The sequence below is a fragment of the Dama dama genome, chromosome 4, assembly GCF_033118175.1.
Source record: "Dama dama isolate Ldn47 chromosome 4, ASM3311817v1, whole genome shotgun sequence".
Classification (NCBI taxonomy): Eukaryota; Metazoa; Chordata; class Mammalia; order Artiodactyla; family Cervidae; genus Dama; species Dama dama.
In genome coordinates, this window is record NC_083684.1 from 71,484,636 (window position 1) to 71,504,675 (window position 20,040).

Below are 20,040 nucleotides of genomic sequence, written 5' to 3' on the forward strand. Positions count from 1 at the left end.
ATTTGAACACAACTGAGCACACACACATTCCATTCCTATTATTTTAGACTCTATGGAACACAGCAAGTTCCCGGTCCTACACACCACAATGGTTACAACATAGCATGACAGTCTGCCTCCACTCTTAGCTATCAGCTATCTTGTTACTTTTCAAATACAACTACATTGACGTTTCAGAGGCTGTTCATTGCATACAGAGTTCCATTTCTGCAAGTTGAAACTAATTCTGGAGATTAGTTGCACAAATATGTAAACTTTTAAACACACTAATCCGTTAAGAATCTTAACATTCACTGAACTCAGAAGGCCATCCTCGGGTGTGAACTCGATGTCTAATGAGTGGGAAAGTGAAAAGTGAGTCACTCAGTCGTGCCCAACTCTTTGTGACCCCATGGACTGTACAGTCCATGGAATTCTCCAGGCCAGAATACTGGAGTGGATAGTCTATCCCTTCTCCAGCAGATTTGTCCACCCAGGAATCAAACCAGGGTCTTCTGCATTGCAGGCAGATTCTTTACCAACTGAGCCACAAGAGAAGCCCTGTGGATAGCTCTACCAATACAACATTCCATGTTCACTGTATTCAGAAGGCCCATCCCAACATAACTCATAGGAACTTTTCCAGTGTTAAGAATTGGTTGTGGTTTTTGTTCAGTTGCCAAGTCGTGTCGGACTCTTTGCAACCTCATAGACAGAAGCACTCCAGGCTCTGTCCTCCACTGTCACCCGGAGTTTGCTCAACTTTATGTCCATTGAGTCGGTGATGCTATCTAACCATCTCATCCTCTTGCCCCTTCTCCTTTTGCCTTCAATCTTTCCCAAGATGAGTCTTTCCCAATGCATTAGCTCTTCCCATCAGCTGGCCAAAATATTATAGCTTCAGCTTCAGCATCAGTCCTTCCAATGAATAATCGGGATTGATTTCCTTTAGGATTGACTGGTTTGCTCTCCTTGCTGTCCAAGGAATTCTCAAGAGTTTTCTCCAGCACCACAGTTCGGAAGCATGAATTCTTCGGTGCTCAGCCTTCTTTATGGCCCATCTCTCACATCCATATATGACTACTTGAAAAACCATAGCTCTCTGACAATACACACCTTTGTTAGCAAACTAATGTCTCTGCTTTTTAATATGATGTCTAGGTTTGTCATAGTTTTCCTTCCAAGGAGAAAGTGTTTTTTAATTTCATGGCTACAGTCACCATCCTCAGTGATTTTGGAGTCTAAGAAAATAAAACTTGTCACTGCTTCCACTTTTTCCCCTTCTATTTGCCATCAAGTGATGGGACCAGATGCCATGATCATAGTTTTTTGAATGTTGAGTTTTAAGCCAGTTTTTTCACTCTCCTCTTTCACCCTCATCTAGAGGTTTCTTAGTTCCTCTTCACTTTTTGCCATTAAACTGGTATCATCTGCATATCTGAGATTGTTGATATTTCTCCCAGCAATCTAGGAGTTTGTTGTTGTACCTAATTTACCATAACCTCTGAACTCATAACATCTTTTTTTCTTAAAAAATTATAATTGATTTACAATGTTTCAGGTGTACAGCAAAGCGATTCCATATATATATATATATATATATATATATATATTTTTTTTTTTTCCTTCTATGTCATTCAGTTCAGTTAAGTTCAGTCGCTCAGTCATGTCCAACTCTTTGCGACCCCTTGAACCACAGCATGCCAGGCCTCTCTGTCCATCACCAACTCCCGGAGTCCACCCAAACTCATGTCCATTGTGTCAGTGATGCCATCCAACCATCTCATCATCTGTCGTCCACTTCTCCTCCTGCCCTCAATCTTTCCCAGCATCAGGGTCTTTTCCAATGAGTCAGCTCTTCACATTAGGTGGCCAAAGTATTGGAGTTTCAGCTTCAGCATCAGTCCCTCCAATGAACACCCAGGACTGATCTCTTTAGGATGTACTGGCTGGATCTCCTTGAAGTCCAAGGGACTCTCAAGAGTCTTCTCCAACACCACAGTTCAAAAGCGTCCATTCTTCGGTGCTCAGCTTTCTTTATAGTCCAACTCTCACATCCATACATGACCACTGGAAAAACCATAGCCTTGACAGGACGGACCTTTGTTGGCAAAGTAACGTCTCTGCTTTTTAATATGCTGTCTAGATTGGTCATAACTTCCCTTCCAAGGAGCAAGCGTCTTTTAATTTCATGGCTGCAATCACCATCCGCAGTGATTTTGGAGCCCAGAAAAATAAAGTCAGCCACTGTTTCCACTGTTTCCCCATCTATTTGCCATGAAGTGATGGGACCGGATGCAATGATCTTAGTTTTCTGAATGTTGGGGTTTAAGCCAAATTTTTCACTCTCCTCTTTCACCTTCATCAAGAGCCTTTAGTTCCTCTTTACTTTCTGCCATAAGGGTGGTGTCATCTGCGTATCTGAAGTTATTGATATTTCTCCTGGCAATCTTGATTCTCCCTTGTGCTTCCTCCAGTCCAGCATTTCTCATGATGCTCTCTGCATATAAGTTAAATAAGCAGGGTGACAATATACAGCCTTGACGTACCCCTTTTCCTATTTGGAACCAGTCTGTTGTTTCATGTCCAGTTCTAACTGTTGCTTCCTGACCTGTATACAGGTTTCTCAAGAGGCAGGTCAGATGGTCTGGTATTCCCATCTCTTTCAGAATTTTCCACAGTTTATTGTGATCCACACAAAGCTTTGGCATAAGACATTTAATATAGTTCCCTGTACCATACAGTAGCACAGACCCTTTCATATAGTCTTTACCACCGTGGATTCTGTTTAATGTGGTTATATCTAAAGAGTTCCCCACAGCACTCATTCTGTCTGCAATGTGGATTCTCTGGTGATAAATGAGATGGGACTTTCTAATGGAGGTTTTCTGATATTTGGTGCACTCAAAAGCCCTTTCTCTAGTAAGATTTTTCTTCTATGTTGCCATCACATAGAAGCTTTTTTGTATATTGTATATTCAGGGGACAACACAAAGCCTGAGACCACCTTGCCTTCTCATCTGGCCTTGTTTGAAGATGTCTCATCCTAGATTCAGCGAGCCTCAGGGGACTCCCATCTGGGACAAGCCAAAGATCAAGACATACCACTGGAGGGCTTCCTTCATGGTTCAGTGGTGACGAACCTGCCTGCCAATGCAGTAGACCCAGGTTTGATCTCTGGTCCAGGAAGATCCCACATGCTGAGCACCACAACTATTGAGCTTGTGTCTAAACCCCGGGAACTGCAACTAGTAAGCCCATGTGCTGTAACTACTGAAACCCGCGTGTTCTAGAGCCCATACTCTGCAATACGAGAAGCCACCGCAGTGAGAAGCCCACACACCACAACTAGAGTGTCGCCCGTTTGCCACAACCAGAAAAAAGCCCACGCAGCAACAAAGACCTAGCACAGACAAAAAATAAAAATAAAAAGCAGTCTCATCCCTTCCATTAAAAAAAAAAAAAAAAGGTGGATCACTAGAAATGCAGATAGGACACGTGAGACCACAGATAAACTCCCCAGAGGGAGAAAGTCCCTGGGAAAATGAGCCCTGAACACAATACGATGGTTTAGGAAAGATGATGGTCTACACTCAAGGATTGTAAAACAGAGCAGGGTCCTGTGGTCCTTTCTCCACCAGCCCCATGTCCTCTACCTGCATTTTGTCTGTGCAAAAACCTTAGCCAAAGAATAAGATTAATCAGAGAAGTGAAAAAATGTAGAAATAAAGGAAAACAGTCAAAGGAGTTCCTGCCTGCCCCACTGGCCTCCTGCACTGCAGCTGAGCCTATTCCCTGCAGAGGTCTCCGGAGGAAGGATACAAGACAGCGGCCGTCTGCAAACCAAGGAGGCCGCAGGGGCACCTAACAGCATCTTGATCTTGGACTTCCGGCCTCCAGAACTATGAAAGGATATGTATCTATTGTTTAGGCCATCCAGTTTGTGGTATTTTATGATGACAGGCCTAGCAAACTAGTACTATTACCAAGTGATTTATGCATGCGCATTTGCAGAATCTCTTTTTCCTAGCTATTGGCTCTAATAATGAAAAAAAGCTGCTGCTGCTGTGAACAGTAAAGTACAAGCATTTCTGTGGACACAGTTTTTTTTTTTTACTTCCTCTTGGCAATATACCTACAGATTACATGGCTGTATCACATGATAAGTGCATCTGTCATTTTATAGAAATTGCGAGTTTTTTAAAGTGGGTTTTAACATTTTGCATTCCACCAGTAATGTATGGGAGTTCTACTGCACTGAAGTATGTTTTGGTGTCTTGTGAATAATTTGCACTTTTCTTAGTGATTAATGATATTGATCATGTTTTCACATACTTATTACTTTTTGTTGTTGTTGCACCGTGCAGCATTTGGGATCTTAGTTCCCCAACCAGAGGTCGAACCCTTACCCCCTACATTGGAATTGGGGAGTCTTAACCACTGGACTGGACTATAAAGAAAGCTGAGTGCTGAAGAATTGATGCTTTTGAATTGTGCTGTTGGAGAAGACTCTTGAGAGTTCCTTGGACAGCAAGGAGATCACACCAGTCAATCCTAGAGGAAATCAATCCTGAATATTCATTGGAAGGACTGATGCTGAAGCTGAAATTCCAATACTTTGGCCACCTGATGCAAAGAACCAACTCACTGGAAAACACCCTGATGCTGGCAAAGATTGAAGGTGGGAGAAGGGGATGACAGAGGATGAGATGGTTGGATGGCATCACTGACTCAATGGACATGAGTTTGAGTAGGCTCCGGGAGTTACTGATGGACAGGGAAGACTGGTGTGCTGCGATTCATGGGGTCGCAAAGAGTCGGACATGACTGAGCATGTGAACTGAACCACTGGGCCACCAGGGAAGTCCCATATTCACGTTACCTTCTTTGGTGAAACATGTATTCAAAAAAGTTATTTTTAAAAAATCGGTTTTCCTTATTCTTGTAAAGGTTATTTTAAAATTCTGGACACCAGTTATTAATCAGATGAAGCTTGGTTTATACTTTAAACTTTCTTCTTTCCTTTTTCTGGCCCCACCGTATGGCTTGTAGGATCTCAGTTCCCCAATCAGGGATTGAACCCAGGCCACCGCAATGAAAACACTGAATCTTTCCCATTGGACCACCAGGGCATTCCCTTAACTCTCACAAATGGGTCTTTTTAATAGCAAAGATTTTTAATTTTGAGTAAGTCTCAATTTATTATTTTATTTGGGTTTTGGTTTTTATGTCTGGTTAAAAAAAGTCTTTGTTTAACACATGTTCAATGAGTGCTCCTCATCCATATCTCCTATGAGATGTATAGTTTGTGTTTCAGACATTCAAGGTTACGAATTTCAGATTAATTACTAAATGACAAGATGTTGAGGGTTTCTGTTACTTTATTTTTCACATGGATGTTATCTTAGAGCATTTTGTTGAAAACATTGTTTTAGTCTTAAAATACATTGGCAATTTTATTGAAAATAGACAGTACAGGTGTGGGTCTGTTTCTGTACTCTATATATTTTGTCTATCCTTTCAACAATATTACACTTTTGTTAGTAAAGCTCTATAGTAATTCTGTAATTGATTCTTAAAATCAAACTAAAACCTCTAAAATTTGTGTTCTTTCCAAAATTTGAGTATGTTAGGTTTTTTGAACTTTCATATGAATTTTAGAATATTTTGTCAATTTCTACCAAAGTCACTGGGAATTTGATAGCTGTGTGAACCAACAGCACAATTACAGGAGAATGAATTAAAATATTAAGTCCTTAGGTTCAGAAACATGGTTATGTCTCAGTGAAGTTTTGTGAATTTGCTTTGTAGTTGTTGAGTGTATTTTGTTTCATACATTCCTATATATTTCATATATTGATGCTACAGTAAGCAGTATAGTTTTTCAATTTCCAAACATTTATTGTATATTGACTTTTTATCCTGGAACCATGACTAGTCAATTAGATCTTTTTTTTTAATATACAGTGAAGGGTTTTCTAAATAGATAAGCATGTCATCTGTGAATAACAGCGACTTTGGTTCTTCCTTTACAATTTGCACATCACTTATTCTCTTTAATTTTCTTATGTCACCAGAACAGACTCTCAGTGCAACATTACATAGAAGCTGTCAGAGTGGACATTCCTCCTTATTCCTGGTATCAGGGGAAAGCATGCAAACTTTCCCCATTCAGTGTAATGTCAGCTTTTGGTTTCCAGTGCTACCAGGTTAGCATTAGGTTAGGTTAAGGAAATTGGTTCTGACATCAATTTTCTGACACCAACTACCCAGTTTGGGTCGGTCTCCACAGGTTTAAGGGTTCAGTCCTCCACAAGAAAGTCCTCCTCTCTTCAGAAAGGAGTTTCAAGCCACATTGCCCAACTGCACTTCTGGCCAGCTGGCTATAATTTCAGGAGTTCTCTTGATCCCCTCAGGTTCAAGAATTGGCTAGAATGGCTCAGAGGACTAAGAGTGCTATACCTATAATTCCAGTTTTGTTATCAAGAATACAGCTCAGGAACAGCCAATGGAACGAATGCAAGGGCAAGGTATGAGCAGGTCCCAGGTGTGAAGTTTCCACGACCTGTCTCTGGGGAGTACAGACATACCACTCTCCTGCACATCAGTGTGTTTACCAACCAGAAACCCCACCCAGTCTTGTTGTCCATCCAGTGTTTGGATCGGAATTTGATTACAGAGACACAACTGATTAGATCATGGTCACATGCCAGAACAAAACATCTAGACCCTTTTCTCTCCCAACAGGTCTGTCAGTTTCAAACTTTTAATCATACAATTGGTCTTTCTGGTAACCAGTCCTCATCCTGAAACTTTCTAGGGGCTTATCAAGAGTCACTCCATTATCACCAGAAAGACTCCTATCACACCAGGAATTTCATGATTTCTCAAGCTCTGTGACAGGAACCTGGGACAAAGACCAGATATATTCATTATACCACATCTTCTAGTTAATATGGATTAAATTAATATATGTTCAATTGTTAAGCCAACCTTGTGTGCGTGCATGCCAAGTCGCTTCAGTCAGGTCTGACTCTTTGCCACCCCATGGATGGTAGCCTGCCAGGCTCCTCTGTCCATGGGATTCTCCAGGCAAGAATAATGGTTGCCATGCCCTCCTCCAGGGGATCTTCATGACCCAGGGATCAAACCTGTGTTCCCTACATTGCAGGCAGATTCTTTACAGCTGAGCCACCGGGGAAGCCTCTAAACCAACCTTATATTCATGATCAATCTCACTAGGTTATAATCATCATCAGGAGTGTAAAACTGGCTTAATGATTCAAAACATGTCATATATAAATACACACACATATTTAATTCTCTAAAATTTTAAGGATTTTTTTTTTTTTTTTGCATCTACACTCACACACTGATATATTTAATTACCTGGTTTTGCTCTTAGGGAACTAAGATCCCACATGCCACATGGCGCAGTCAAAAGATAAAATAATCACACATTATCCATTATGTCTCAAAGATATCTAGTGCTATACCTTCTTTCCTTGCTTACATTTATAAACATGCAATTTCTCTTTTTTTTTCTGATGTAATTGAAGGTGTTATCAATTCTACCAGTTTATTCAAAGTATCTGCTTTAGGAGGATTCATAGATTTTCTTGAAAAAAAGAAAATAAAGTACATGAAATTGATTCTTAATATACTCGAAATAATACCAGTGACCTATGAGAGAGAGCAAATAAATATGAGCCCTGTGGCCATCTCAGGTTTCCATGAATGGAAGTTCCCAGGCCCTAATACAAAAATGCTGAGACCAGGGAGACCCCCAAAATCATCCTGATATGAGAAAGAACTTACAGTCTGGGCCTGCTAAGGTGTTTGGAGTCCAGTAAGCACAGGACAAGAGAGACACACACAGAGGGTCATCTTCAAGTATTCAGCTCAGTACAAATCTGTACGTGTAGGTAGGGAAGGACCAGACGTTGGGTAAGAAACATCCAAAAGGATTCAGTGAAATAATCTCCAAGGCTAATGTAGAGAACAGAATAGCACCGTCCAACCAGTTTAAGTCAGAAAGCTTAGGAAGCATAAGGCAGAAAATACAGAATGACTTGTGTCTCAGCAGAGGCTGAGAAAAATAGCCTTAAAATGAATGTTGCGATAATTCCACCTAAAAATGTATGGAATCAAGATCCCAAAAGATCATACTCTTTCTAAGGAACTTAAACATGTAAAATATTGAGACTATCTCTGGGACTTCCCTGGTAGTCCAGTGGTTAAGACTTCGCCCTCCAATGAAGGGGGTGCAGGTTTGATCCCCAGTCAGGGAGCTAAGATCCCACATGCCTCATGGTTTAAAAAAAAAAAAAAATACAACAGAAACAATATTGTAACAAATTAAAAAAGACTTTCAGAAAACAGTCCACATTAAAAAAAACCTTAAAAATATATAAAGAATATCTACTGAAAAGCAGATATTTTCAGTACCCAAAAAGGCAAAGGACTTCCCTTGTGGCTCAGCTGGTAAAGAATTTGACTGCAATGCGGAAGAGCTGGGTTCAATCCCTGGGTTGGGAAGATCCCCTGGAGAAGGGAATGGCTACCCACTCCAGTATTCTGGCCTGGAGAATTCCATGGACTGTATAGTCCATGGGGTCGCAAAGAGTCGGGCATGACTGAGCGACTTTCACTCACTCAAAAAGGCAAAATGAGTACTGAATCAAAACGACACAATGTTAACAGTGTGTGACAAGGTGGATTTTAGGTAAAAGAATATCACTACAGATAAAGAGGACCCCAGGCTTTAGTTGTGGCGTGGGGATCTAGTTCCCTGACCAGGGACTGAACCTAGGCCCCTGCATTGGGAGTACAGAGTCTAATGCTCCAGTGGCGCCATCAGCTAGCACACGGTATTTATACAGAGTCTTAACCACTGGACCACCAGGGAAGTCCCAAGAGGGCCTTTTCTTAATGCCAAAGAGGTCTACTCATTAAGTGGACACAACAATAGGAAATGTTTATCCACCTAATAAAAAGACACAAAGCAAATAAAAAAACAAAAATAGAATAAAAATAAACAGCACAAAGAAAACATGATAGAACTAAACAGAAAAATAGGAAAATCCACTTTTAGAGTCAGAGAGTCAACAACCCCATTCAAATAACTGACAGAGCAGTGCCCATCCCATCAGTAAGGATACAGAAAACTTAGACATTATTAGTTACATTAACTTGAGATGACATTTGTAGAAACTCTCCACCAAACAAGAAAACAATGTACATTTATTTCAAGTTAACGTGAAACACAGGATAACCCATATTCTGGGCCATAAAGCAAATAGCTATAAATGTAAATAATTCAAGTCGTAATGTGTATACTTTGACTATAATGAATTAAATTAGAAATCAATTTCCAAAAAGAAAGGCCCAAATAACATACTTCTAAAAGAACCGTGTGTCAGAAGAAATTTAAAACAAAACTGGAAAAGGTTTAAAATAATTTAAATGAAAATACAACATATTAAGTTTTGTGGGAGGTAACTAAAGCAGTTGTTACAGTGATTCTTAGTATTCAGCACCTATATTAGCAAAAAACCCAAAGGTTTCAAATGAAGGAACTCAGCTTCTATGCTAAAAAGTAGCAGAAGAGAAATGAAAGATAATAAAAGAAAAAGGTAACAGTAAAGTCAAAACGAGGGAAAACAAAACAAAATGGAAAAATCAGTGAAGTCAAGAAGATCAATAAAGCTGATAAATCACTATAAAGAAAAAAAAAATACAGACATTATCAGTATAAAAATAAGAGAGGAAGCACCACTACAGATTCTACAGGTACTAAAATAGTAAGAGAATAGCTTGAAAAATTTTGAGTACCTAACTAAAAAACTTCACGAGAAAGATACAAACTACCAAAACTCAGTGTGTATGGGTGTGTTGGGGGGTAGGGGGGGAGAGGGTAAATTCTATAAACCTAGGTCCACTATGGCTTCCCAGGTGGTGCTAGTGGTAAGCAATCTGCCTGCCAAGTCAGGAGACGCAACACAGGCAAGATCCCTGGAGAAGGAAATGGCAACCCACTCCAGTACTCTTGCCTGGAAAATCCCATGGACAGAGGAGCTGGGTAGCAAAGAGTCAGACATGACTGAGCAATTTCACTACACTGCTAAGAGGCAAGTTCAATCCCTGGGTTGGGAAGATCCTCTGGAGCAGGAAATGGCAACACACTCCAGTATTCTTGCCTGGAGAATCCCATGGACAGAGGAACCTGGTGGTCTACAGAAGGAGAGTTGGACACAACTGAGTGACTAAGCATAACACAGGTTTACTATGGAATTTTACAGTTAGAAACTTTTCCACAAAATAGACTCCAGGCCTACATACTTTACTGGTGAATTCTACCAAACAAGAAAGAAATACTGTCAATTCTTCACAAACTTGTCCAGAAAATTAAAGAGCAGGAGATAGTAAACCAACTTATTCTGTAAACCCAAAATTACACTGATAGCAACCAAACACAAGAATTAAAAATATCAGAACCAAAAAAAAAGAGAGACAGAGAGAGAGAGAGACTAACAGCTCTCAGGAGCATAGATACAAAAATCTTCAACAACAACAAAAAAGAAAGAAAACCAGCGTATAAAATTGAACCATGCAGAGTAGTGCATCATGATCAAATGGGGTTTACCTCAGAAATGCAAGGTTGGTTTAACTTCTGAAATCAGTCAATATAATTCCTCATTAAAAGGCTATACACAAAGGTAAAAAAAGAAAAACAACTATGATTGTAGTCACCAGTATCCAAGAAATGCTCCCACAAATACCTACCACGTTGCATTCTCACTGTTGTGAGTCCCCTTGCGCTGTGTACCAGGATTAGTCTGTGTCATCCATAGAATAAGTCAGAAACGGTGGCACATCACTTCCAGGTTAAGGTCATAACAGAAACTATAGCTTTGTCTTTGTGAGTTCTCTCCTGGGTCACTTGCTTTGGAACTATTTCTCTAAAGTGGAATACTTTAAGCAAAAGTATGGATGAAAAAGAATGAACTGATACACAGAACATTGATAAATCACAAAATAATTATGCAGAGTTTCAAAGGCCAGAAACATAAAAATACATTTTAAGTTATTTTATACTCACACACATTTCAACTTCTAAGAAATGAAAGCAAATCTATAGTGACAGAAAGCAAGATGAGTGGTTGCCTAGCAAGGGTGAAGGGAAGAGATAATACAAAAGGAATCAAGAAACTTGGTTTCAAAGGTGCAAACATGTATCAAAACTCAGTGGTAAAGAATCCAACAGGAGTTCAGGGATTTGATCCCTGGGTCATGAAGATCCCCTGGAGAAGGAAATGGCAACCCACTCCAGTATTCTGGCCTAGAAAATCCCATGGATAGGAGGACAGAAGCCTGGAAGACTATAATCCATGAGGTCACACACACACATAAAAACATCAAATTATACACTGTAGATGCACGTAATTGCAGAATATTTTCATTGTATTTTAGACAGTAACCATCGCCGTAAGATCGTGAGACACAAATATGAGAGTCCTGAGAATTTCCATAAACCCTCATACCAAAGTCACAGTGATGGACAGGTTTGTGGATACACCTTTAAAAGAGTTACATTCCCTGTAACTGGCTATGGTCTCCCAACTTCCTATTAATCAGTGTCTCTGTATCAATTATGATTCCTAACTGGTCCTTGAAGGAGACAGTGACATCTGCCTACCAAATAATAGATGTCAGGGATGCCGGCAGGTCCCAGGGAATCAAATTCTGAAACATTCCCTGGGAACAAGGGATCCAATTCATGCTGCTCCCACATACATCAGAGGTTGTCAAGACCTTGACAACGTGCTCAAGAAGACCTTGGTCACACAAATCATCTCAGCATACAGGACACACAATTAGCCTGCAAAGCCTGGTATTCTTTCCCAGGAGGCCTTGAGCAGTGATGTAAATTAGGCTGAAACTAGAATAAGAGCTGTTCTTTCTTCACCATTCTGCAAATACCACTGAGACTCAACAGTTGGCGCTCTTGCATAAGCTGTTCATTCTTTCAGGCTGGCAAGCCCAATTCTGTTCTCAACTCAACCCACAGAGTGAACAAAATTCCCAGGAGTAAAGATAGCTTAGAAACTAAGGCATGTGTTGCAAAACCAGAACAATATGAGGCAGACAGTTTCCAGGTCAGGTGACTCAGGGGCTGGTCAAACTCATCACAGGGGTCACAAGAGAACAACACAGTCTGAAAAATGGACATCTCTGTGGGCAACCAGCAGAACCAAGCTTGCATTCTTCTGACCCAAACTGGATTACACCCATGCTTCCACCAGTAGGGAGCAGGAAGGAATAAGGATCATCAATAGGGTCAGGCTACCGATGGTGCCCTCTAGGGAAGACAGGAAGAGAAGAGATCTTGCCCATCAAAGCATCTGGGGTGACATACGCACAGTGTGGGGCCCTGCTGTTGCACAGATGTATGGCTTCTTTCAGACGCTGGCAGTGACACACTTCTGGCAAGCATGCAGAGGCCTTTCACAGTGGCCAAGGCATGTTACAAAGTACAATACTGCCCCAGAACGCTTCCCACAGAGCTGGCACACAGAAGAATCTCCTCAGGGTGGGAGTTCAAACAAGAGGCTCATCTTCCAGCTTATGGCTACTCACAGAGGCTCCTCTCGGAGCCTCTCTCTGGTGTCACCCACTATGTTGAATAAGATAGAGTATTCCCTGCTCTCCTAAGACCTTTCTCCAGCGTGAACCTTCCAATGTCTGATGAGGGAAGCCCTTTGCCTGAAGGCTTTCCCACACTCACTGCATTTATACGGCCTTTCTCCAGTGTGGATTCTAAGGTGCTGGATAAGCACATGTTTGTGGCTAAAGGCTTTTCCACACTCACTGCACACATACGGCTTCTCACCATTGTGAACTCTCTGGTGGGCAATAAGATCGGAGCTCTGGCTGAAAAACTTCCCACATGCAATGCACTCATAAGGCCGTGCCCCAGTATGAACACTCCAGTGTTTAATGAGTCTGTATTTGTGGCCGAAGTATTTCCCACATTCGCTGCACTCATAAGGCCTTTCTCCAGTGTGGATACTCTCATGCTGAACAAGTGTGGATTTGTGACTGTAGGCTTTCCCACATTCGCTGCACTTGTAAGGCCGTGCTCCAGTGTGGACTCTCTGGTGTACAATGAGATTAGAGCTATGATTAAAAACTTTCCCACATATGCCACACTCGTAAGGCATCTCTCCAGTGTGGATCCTCTGGTGCTGCGCGAGTATGGGTTTGCGGCTAAAGGTTTTCCCACATTCGCTGCACTTGTAAGGCCTCTCTCCAGTGTGGACTCTCTGGTGCTGAACAAGTGAGTCTTTGCGGCTGAAGGCCTTCCCACATTCGCTGCACTCATAATGCTTTTGTCCACTGTGAAACACCTCTGCACGGTGGGTGTCACTTTGTGGCTTCCACTTGCTAAGAGGGTAATGGTGCTGAAACACACTTGAGCCGGTTGGGAAATCCTCACAACCCTCCCCCGTGGTAAAGGGTGTCTCCGACAACTGGACAGGGCAGCTGCTCACAAGAAGGGCCCTGTGCATGTCCCTTCTGTGGGGTTTCTCTCCATTGTGCTGACTGTGGAAGGTGAAGTTTGCACTGAACCACAGCTGTTTCCCACACGCCACACACAGGTATGGTTTCTGCCCAGGACGTGTTTCCTGATGCTTAGCCATATGCAGAACATCTCTCAAGATCGGGCCACATGTCTCACAGGGGTGGGCCTTCTGGGAAGATGGAATCGTCTTAGGAATCATGCCCTGAGATGCTCTTTTTACAGAAATGTTCTGCTCAAAACGGATCTCATCCTCCTCCATTCCATGCCAACAACCTGAAAGCAGACAAATGCTGGTAAAGTACACAGTGACACTGGTGGGAAAGGGGCAGTTATTACAAATGTGTGTTTATCAAAACTAAGACTGAGGTCTGCCATCAGGACAAAAGGCCAGGGTGCAAGGTGAGTAAAGGGCTGCTCCACAGTCTTTGGCATCTAAAGGTCATAGGCTGGAAGCGGCCTTGATGGGGAGAGGACACAGATCTGAGGAACAGCCCAGAAAGAGCCAGGGTCCCCAGTGAAATTATCCACAAATGCATTGTAGGAAGTCCTTGGCAGCTGGGGAGACGTGCAGAAGAACATTGTGCTTGCTAAACAGCCACAAATGAACAGAATAGCTGGTATTAAACAATTATTTGAAGTATGTGCACCTCTCACGACACACAGCATATAAGCCAGTGTTGGAGAGCAGAACAGAGGTGGCAGCAGAGAGGAACAGCTGAGATGTGGGCAGAGGTGAGGAACTGCCAAAGGTCACAGCAGAAACGGTGTGTGCAAACAGGGCAGTAAAGACAGGAGTGAAGTGTGGGCAGTGGCCCCGAGAGGCTGGAGAGTGGCCAGAACCCAGCCCGACATCACACCTTCCCCAGCTCCCACTCACCAGGGGCACCTGAACTCTGAGCCTCTCTGGTCAGGACTGGAGTCGTGCCGGCCCGGTCAGAGACCCAGGGCTCCCTGCCCAGCTCCTGTGGGGAAACCCCATGGGACACGGAAGATGTGTATCCTAAGGAAAAGACAGGACAGGTAAATGGTCAGTACAGGTGTGGGTGACCCACCCCTCAGAGAAGAAACCTAAATATCATGAAAATAACTCTGAAGTATTGTATTGCAGGAATAACCTAGTGGTCCCAACAAGTAGTGATTGTACTGGGTCCTTGGGATTCCTGATACAGGTAGGCTATGAGAAATGTCAGCTAGAGGAAGGGGGCACAACCTGGGGCACAAGAGTGCCATGGATCTGGACAGAGGCACCCAGTCAGGGAGAGGACAAATCGGACACGATCTACTGGGTAACAACTGGACACGTCATGCCTGCACTCCTCCACGCAAGCCTTCAGGGCAGCAGGTAGTGGGACTACTCAGAAACCAGAGGTGCTAGAGCCCACAGTTCACACCTGGCACCCAGGGCATCTACTCCAGGGCAGGTGGTGGTACTGCCTATGGTTCTGATCCAGGAAAAAGGGAAGGGGGAGAGCCCAGTCCAGGCACTGCAGGGAACAAGAGGGCCTTACCCAGTGAGGCCATCAGTGCAAAGTTCTCCAGCATCACTTCACGGTACAGGAGCCTCTGAGCCTCATCAAGGAGCCCCCACTCCTCCTGGGAGAAGGACACGAACACATCCTCAAAGGTCACATTTCCCTGCCACAATGGAGAGAGCAGTCTGTGAGCAGTCTCCTTCCCAAGGATCCCATCTGCCCCACAGAACTCCCCTGACCATTCCTACTCACCCAGCTCCTCAACTCAGAGGAAACACCAGCACCAGGTGCCATGTATGTCTGCTCTCTCCTCAGGGTCCTGTTGATCACTGTGTCCACCCACAGCAACAACAGGCAGTTGGCGCAGAAAGACCTGTCTAAACTCTGGGCCTGGCATGGGGCGCAGCACTCCCACCCACCTCCTTCCAGCCAGTTCTTTGAAAGCTGCTAAAATCATGATTACCAGGCAACCAAAGTTAGGCTCATCGTTTTTTCCTTAAGTCTCCCAAACCAGGGCCCAAGGGCCATCAATTCACACTCCTTTTCCACATGCACATTGCTCTTCTGGATCACTCTCTCACAGCTCTGGCCCCTTACCCAGTTGTTGGCCTCCACCATCACCTTCCTACCTCATTAACTGCCACACAGAGAGCAGAGCCTGCTGGGTAACGTAGTTCACATGCCACCAAACCTTGAGGAAATCGACGCATAATATAGGTGCGGAGCTGGCGCGCAGCCATTTGCAGGCACTGAGTATCCGTTACCAGGCAACCATTCCCGGAGACAGCAGGAGGGTGTTGCAGCTTGGCGCAGAGACCAGCACCTGCCCCACGACTCCAGGGTGCGGCAAACTGCGCCCTCCTGACTGTCCTAGTAAGTATGCCAAACGGACATTCTTAGGGTGGGAAGTGCTCTCTGCTCTGCTTCACTGCCTGCCCGAGTCCATACCCATGGAAACAAACCAAGATGTTCCTAACCAACAGCAGAGCCATAACTTTACTCCCCCTTTACGGTGCGCTGATCAAACTCCCCAGTATAGCTATTCTCTAATGATCTCATGTGACTTCTGCCAATAAAAGTGTGGGCTGAAAGGAGCCATTTTGTCTTCCTGTCATGGAGAGCAGGAGGGTCCCCTGACTCCCCACTTGCCAAATTATATGTGTCTGTTTTTTCCTTACATGCTTGCTGTATCAGGTCTTTCTCATCAGCTGTGCTGGATGTGGCAGGAGGGTACTGTTCTGTTGCTATAGTTTCTCTCTTGTCAACCTATATACATGCCATCTTCTCCTTTTTGGATGTCTTTCTCCTGAACCCCTCCATATAACTTCAGCCCTGTGTCCAGCAGCTCACTGGATACCCCAAGGGTTCTCTGGCACATCTCAGACTCTCCACATGGCCACAAATAAACTACTGATACCCATAGGCAGAGTTACTTCTACCACTAACTTGCCCACCTCAGCTGATGGAGTTTCTACCCTTCTGACTGATATGGCCTAACACCTTGGGGCTGTCTCTTTCCTACACAGAAAATCTGACCCAAATGCTTCCATCTACACAGCGACCCCTCTGCCCCAACCATTATTACAACTTGCCTGGCATACAGAAGCAGTTTTCTCCCCAGTCTTTCTCCTCACCTCTATCCTAATGTCCTCAACCCTCACCACACAGCCTGTTCTCCACTTGAAATTCAGAATTATCGTTGTTGCTGTATAGTCACTAAGGTGTGCCCAACTCTTTACGACCGCATGGATTGTAGCTTGCCAGGCTCCTCTGTCCATGGGATTTCCCAAGCAAAGACACTGGAGTGGATTGCCATTTCCTTCTCCAAGGGATCTTCCGAACCCAGGGATCAAACTGGAATCTACAGGGAAGCTGTGAAAACCGAGATCAGATCAGATCACCTCCCTCCTCTGTTCCACATCTGCCACGGCTACAGCACCCTCAGAACAGAGGCCTAGCTGCTCAGTTGGCCATTTCAGGCCTGACTCCTGCTACCAGACTTGGTAAAGATCTGTAGTTATTTAAAAAAAAAAAAAAAATCCCAATTCAATCTCACCATCAGGTATGCTGGTTCCTGTGCCTGGAAAAACTGCCACACCTTATTCCAGTGGTCACCAGGAGTCAGAGCCCGGCCATATAACCCCTGGACTGGACTGAGAAAACTCTTAACTTGGTATTTCTCAGGGGTCTTCGGACTCAAGAGCTGGGAGAGTACGAGGTAAAGTGTTCTATGACATCACAATCCTGGAACCCTGATGGGTGAGGGTGAAGCTGGAATCGATAAGAGACTGGACATCCTGTCTCACCTGTATAAACCCCATAATTACTTCTGAGGTCGGAGAACCTGTAGGTACAGGGAGACTGTGAGAGAGAAGCAACCACGAAAGAGCCCCAAGAGAGCCTCAGACCTCTCTCCTGCTGCTGCTCTGCCACAAGGACCTGGGGCTGACAGTCCGCCCTGTGTGCCGCAGTCCTCAGGGCCATCTAACAACTGCGTGGCCTTGCACTATCCCTCAACATTGCTGGGCTCCACTGTCCTCACTCTCATGTCAAGTCTGTTCACACCTGGACAGTCTACATTTTAAAACATCTTTAGTGGTCTCTTTGTTTAGAACCTTCCGTGCTCCCATCACCTTCAGAATGAAGGCACAGCTGCTCAGACCCTCTGATCTTTTCAGACACCAAAGACTCAGACTCCAGGTTTCCCAAATGCTCTGCACATTCCGGCCCCACCTTCTGTAACGTCCTGTCATCCCATCACGCGGGCTGTCAGGAATGTCCGCCCAAGAGCGCCCCCACAGTCCGGACACAGGCCCCAGAGCTGGGGCTCTGAGGCTTCCTTCTTTCGAGGCTTCAGGATTCAGAGACGAAGGTCGAGGGAGGACCCGGGGGCGCAGCACCCACCTGCGCCGGGTCCGTCAGCACGGCGGCCGCCATCGGCACCCGAGGACTGGGGAAGACTAGTAGCTACAGAGCGACAGGTGCAAGGTCCCGGGCTCCGGCGGCCGGGTCACCCGAGCATTGCCACCTCCAATCCTCAAGTCTGCCTCTCTTTAGAGCAACAACGCCGCTCACGTTTTCCGCTTCGCGTCACCTCGTGTGTGACGTAGCCTTCTGGAGCCGGACCTGTCGGACTAATCCGAAAGCAAACAACATGTCCGCCCAAAACGAGAATAGGAAGTCCCGCCCAGGCATCGTCCCTGTGAACAGAAACTCCTCTTTCTTGGGGCTTCATTGGCCCAGAGCTGCCGAGGCTCCTGGGTAATGTAGTTCCCACAGCACCAACGATGAAGTGGGGCATTGGCGCCACCTCCAGGTCACAAGTGGAGCTACCTAGCTAACACCGCGAAAAAAAGGTTTCTTTCAGTTTGAGGATTAGGCAAAGCGTTGCATCCTCTTAAAGGAGGCACTCCTATATTTCCAGGGAGTGTATTCCATAATGCAACACAGAAACGTTCAGTAGTCATGTATGGATGTGAGAATTGAACTATAAAGAAAGCTGACGCAGCACTGTTTATAATAGCCAGGACATGGAAGCAACCTAGATGCCCATCAGCAGATGAATGGATAAGGAAGCTGTGGTACATATACACCATGGAATATTACTCAGCCGTTAAAAAGAATTCATTTGAATCAGTCCTAATGAGATGGGTGAAACTGGAGCCCATTATACAGAGTGAAGTAAGCCAGAAAGATAAAGAACATTACAGCATACTAACACATATATATGGAATTTAGAAAGATGGTAACGATAACCCTATATGCAAAACAGAAAAAGAGACACAGAAATACAGAACAGACTTTTGAACTCTGTGGGAGAAGGTGAGGGTGGGATGTTTCAAAAGAACAGCATGTATACTATCTATGGTGAAACAGATCACCAGCCCAGGTTGGATGCCTGAGACAAGTGCTCGGGCCTGGTGCACTGGGAAGACCCAGAGGAATCGGGTGGAGAGGGAGGTGGGAGGGGGGATCTGGATGGGGAATACGTGTAAATCTATGGCTGATTCATATCAATGTATGACAAAACCCACTGAAATGTTGTGAAGTAATTAGCCTCCAACTAATAAAAAATAAAAAATAAAAATAAATAAATAAATAAATAAAATAAAAAAAAAGAAAGCTGAGCGCCAAAGAATTGATGCTTTTAAACTGTGGTGTTGGAGAAGACTCTTGAGAGACCCTTGGACTGCAAGGAGATCCAACCAGTTCAGTTCAGTCGCTCAGTGCCCGACTCTTCACAACCCTATGGACTGCAGCATGCCAGGCCTCCCTGTCCATCACCAACTACCGGAGTTTACCCAAATTCATGTCATTGAGTCGGTGATGCCATCCAACCATATCACCCACTGTCATCCCCTTCTCCTCCTGCCCTCAATCATTCCCAGTATCAGGGTCTTTTCCAATGAGCTCTCAGCTTTTCACCCGAGCTCTTCACATTAAGTGGCCAAAGCACCGGAGTTTCAGCTTCAACATCAGTCCTTCCAATGAACACCCAGGACTAATCTCCTTTAGGATGAACTGGTTGGATCTCCTTGCAGTCCAAGGGACTCTCAAGAGTCTCCTCCAACACCACAGTTCAAAAGCATCAATTCTTTGGTGATAAGCTTTCTTTACAGTCCAACTCTCACATCCATACATGACTACTGGAAAAACCATAGCCTTGTCTAGACGGACCTTTGTTGGCAAAGTAATATCTCTGCTTTTTAATATGCTGTCTAGGTTTGTCATAACTTCCCTTCCAAGGAGCAGGCGTCTTTTAATTTCATGGCTGCAGTCATCATCTGCAGTGATTTTGGAGTACAGGAAATCAGTCCTGAATATTCATTGGAAGGACTGATGCTGAAGCTGAAACTCCAATCCTTTGGCCACCTGATGTGAAGATCTGACTCACTGGAAAAGACCCTAATGCTGGGAAAGATTGAAGGCGGGAGGAGAATGGGATGACAGAGGATGAGATGGTTGGATGGCACCACTGACTCAATGGACATGGGTTTGAGCAAG

General features: G+C 44.2%; 1 protein-coding gene across 3 annotated transcripts; it reads right to left on the bottom strand.

Annotated features, from left to right (window-relative positions):
* Positions 1-5,353: 5,353 nt before the first annotated feature.
* ZNF772 (zinc finger protein 772) lies at positions 5,354-18,165 on the bottom strand. Of its 3 annotated transcripts, none has more exons than XM_061140424.1 (4): positions 17,941-18,165; positions 15,073-15,157; positions 14,442-14,564; positions 5,354-13,837 (listed from the first exon to the last, which is right to left on the bottom strand). In XM_061140424.1, the coding sequence occupies exons 1-4, from the start codon at positions 17,971-17,973 to the stop codon at positions 12,690-12,692; spliced, it is 1,389 nt and encodes a 462-aa protein (XP_060996407.1). In that variant the 5' UTR covers positions 17,974-18,165; the 3' UTR covers positions 5,354-12,689. The 3 variants fall into 3 exon arrangements, with proteins under 3 accessions (XP_060996407.1, XP_060996406.1, XP_060996405.1); XM_061140423.1 differs by having other exon boundaries at positions 15,073-15,199; XM_061140422.1 differs by lacking the exon at positions 17,941-18,165 and adding an exon at positions 15,289-17,028 and having other exon boundaries at positions 15,073-15,199.
* Positions 18,166-20,040: the final 1,875 nt, after the last annotated feature.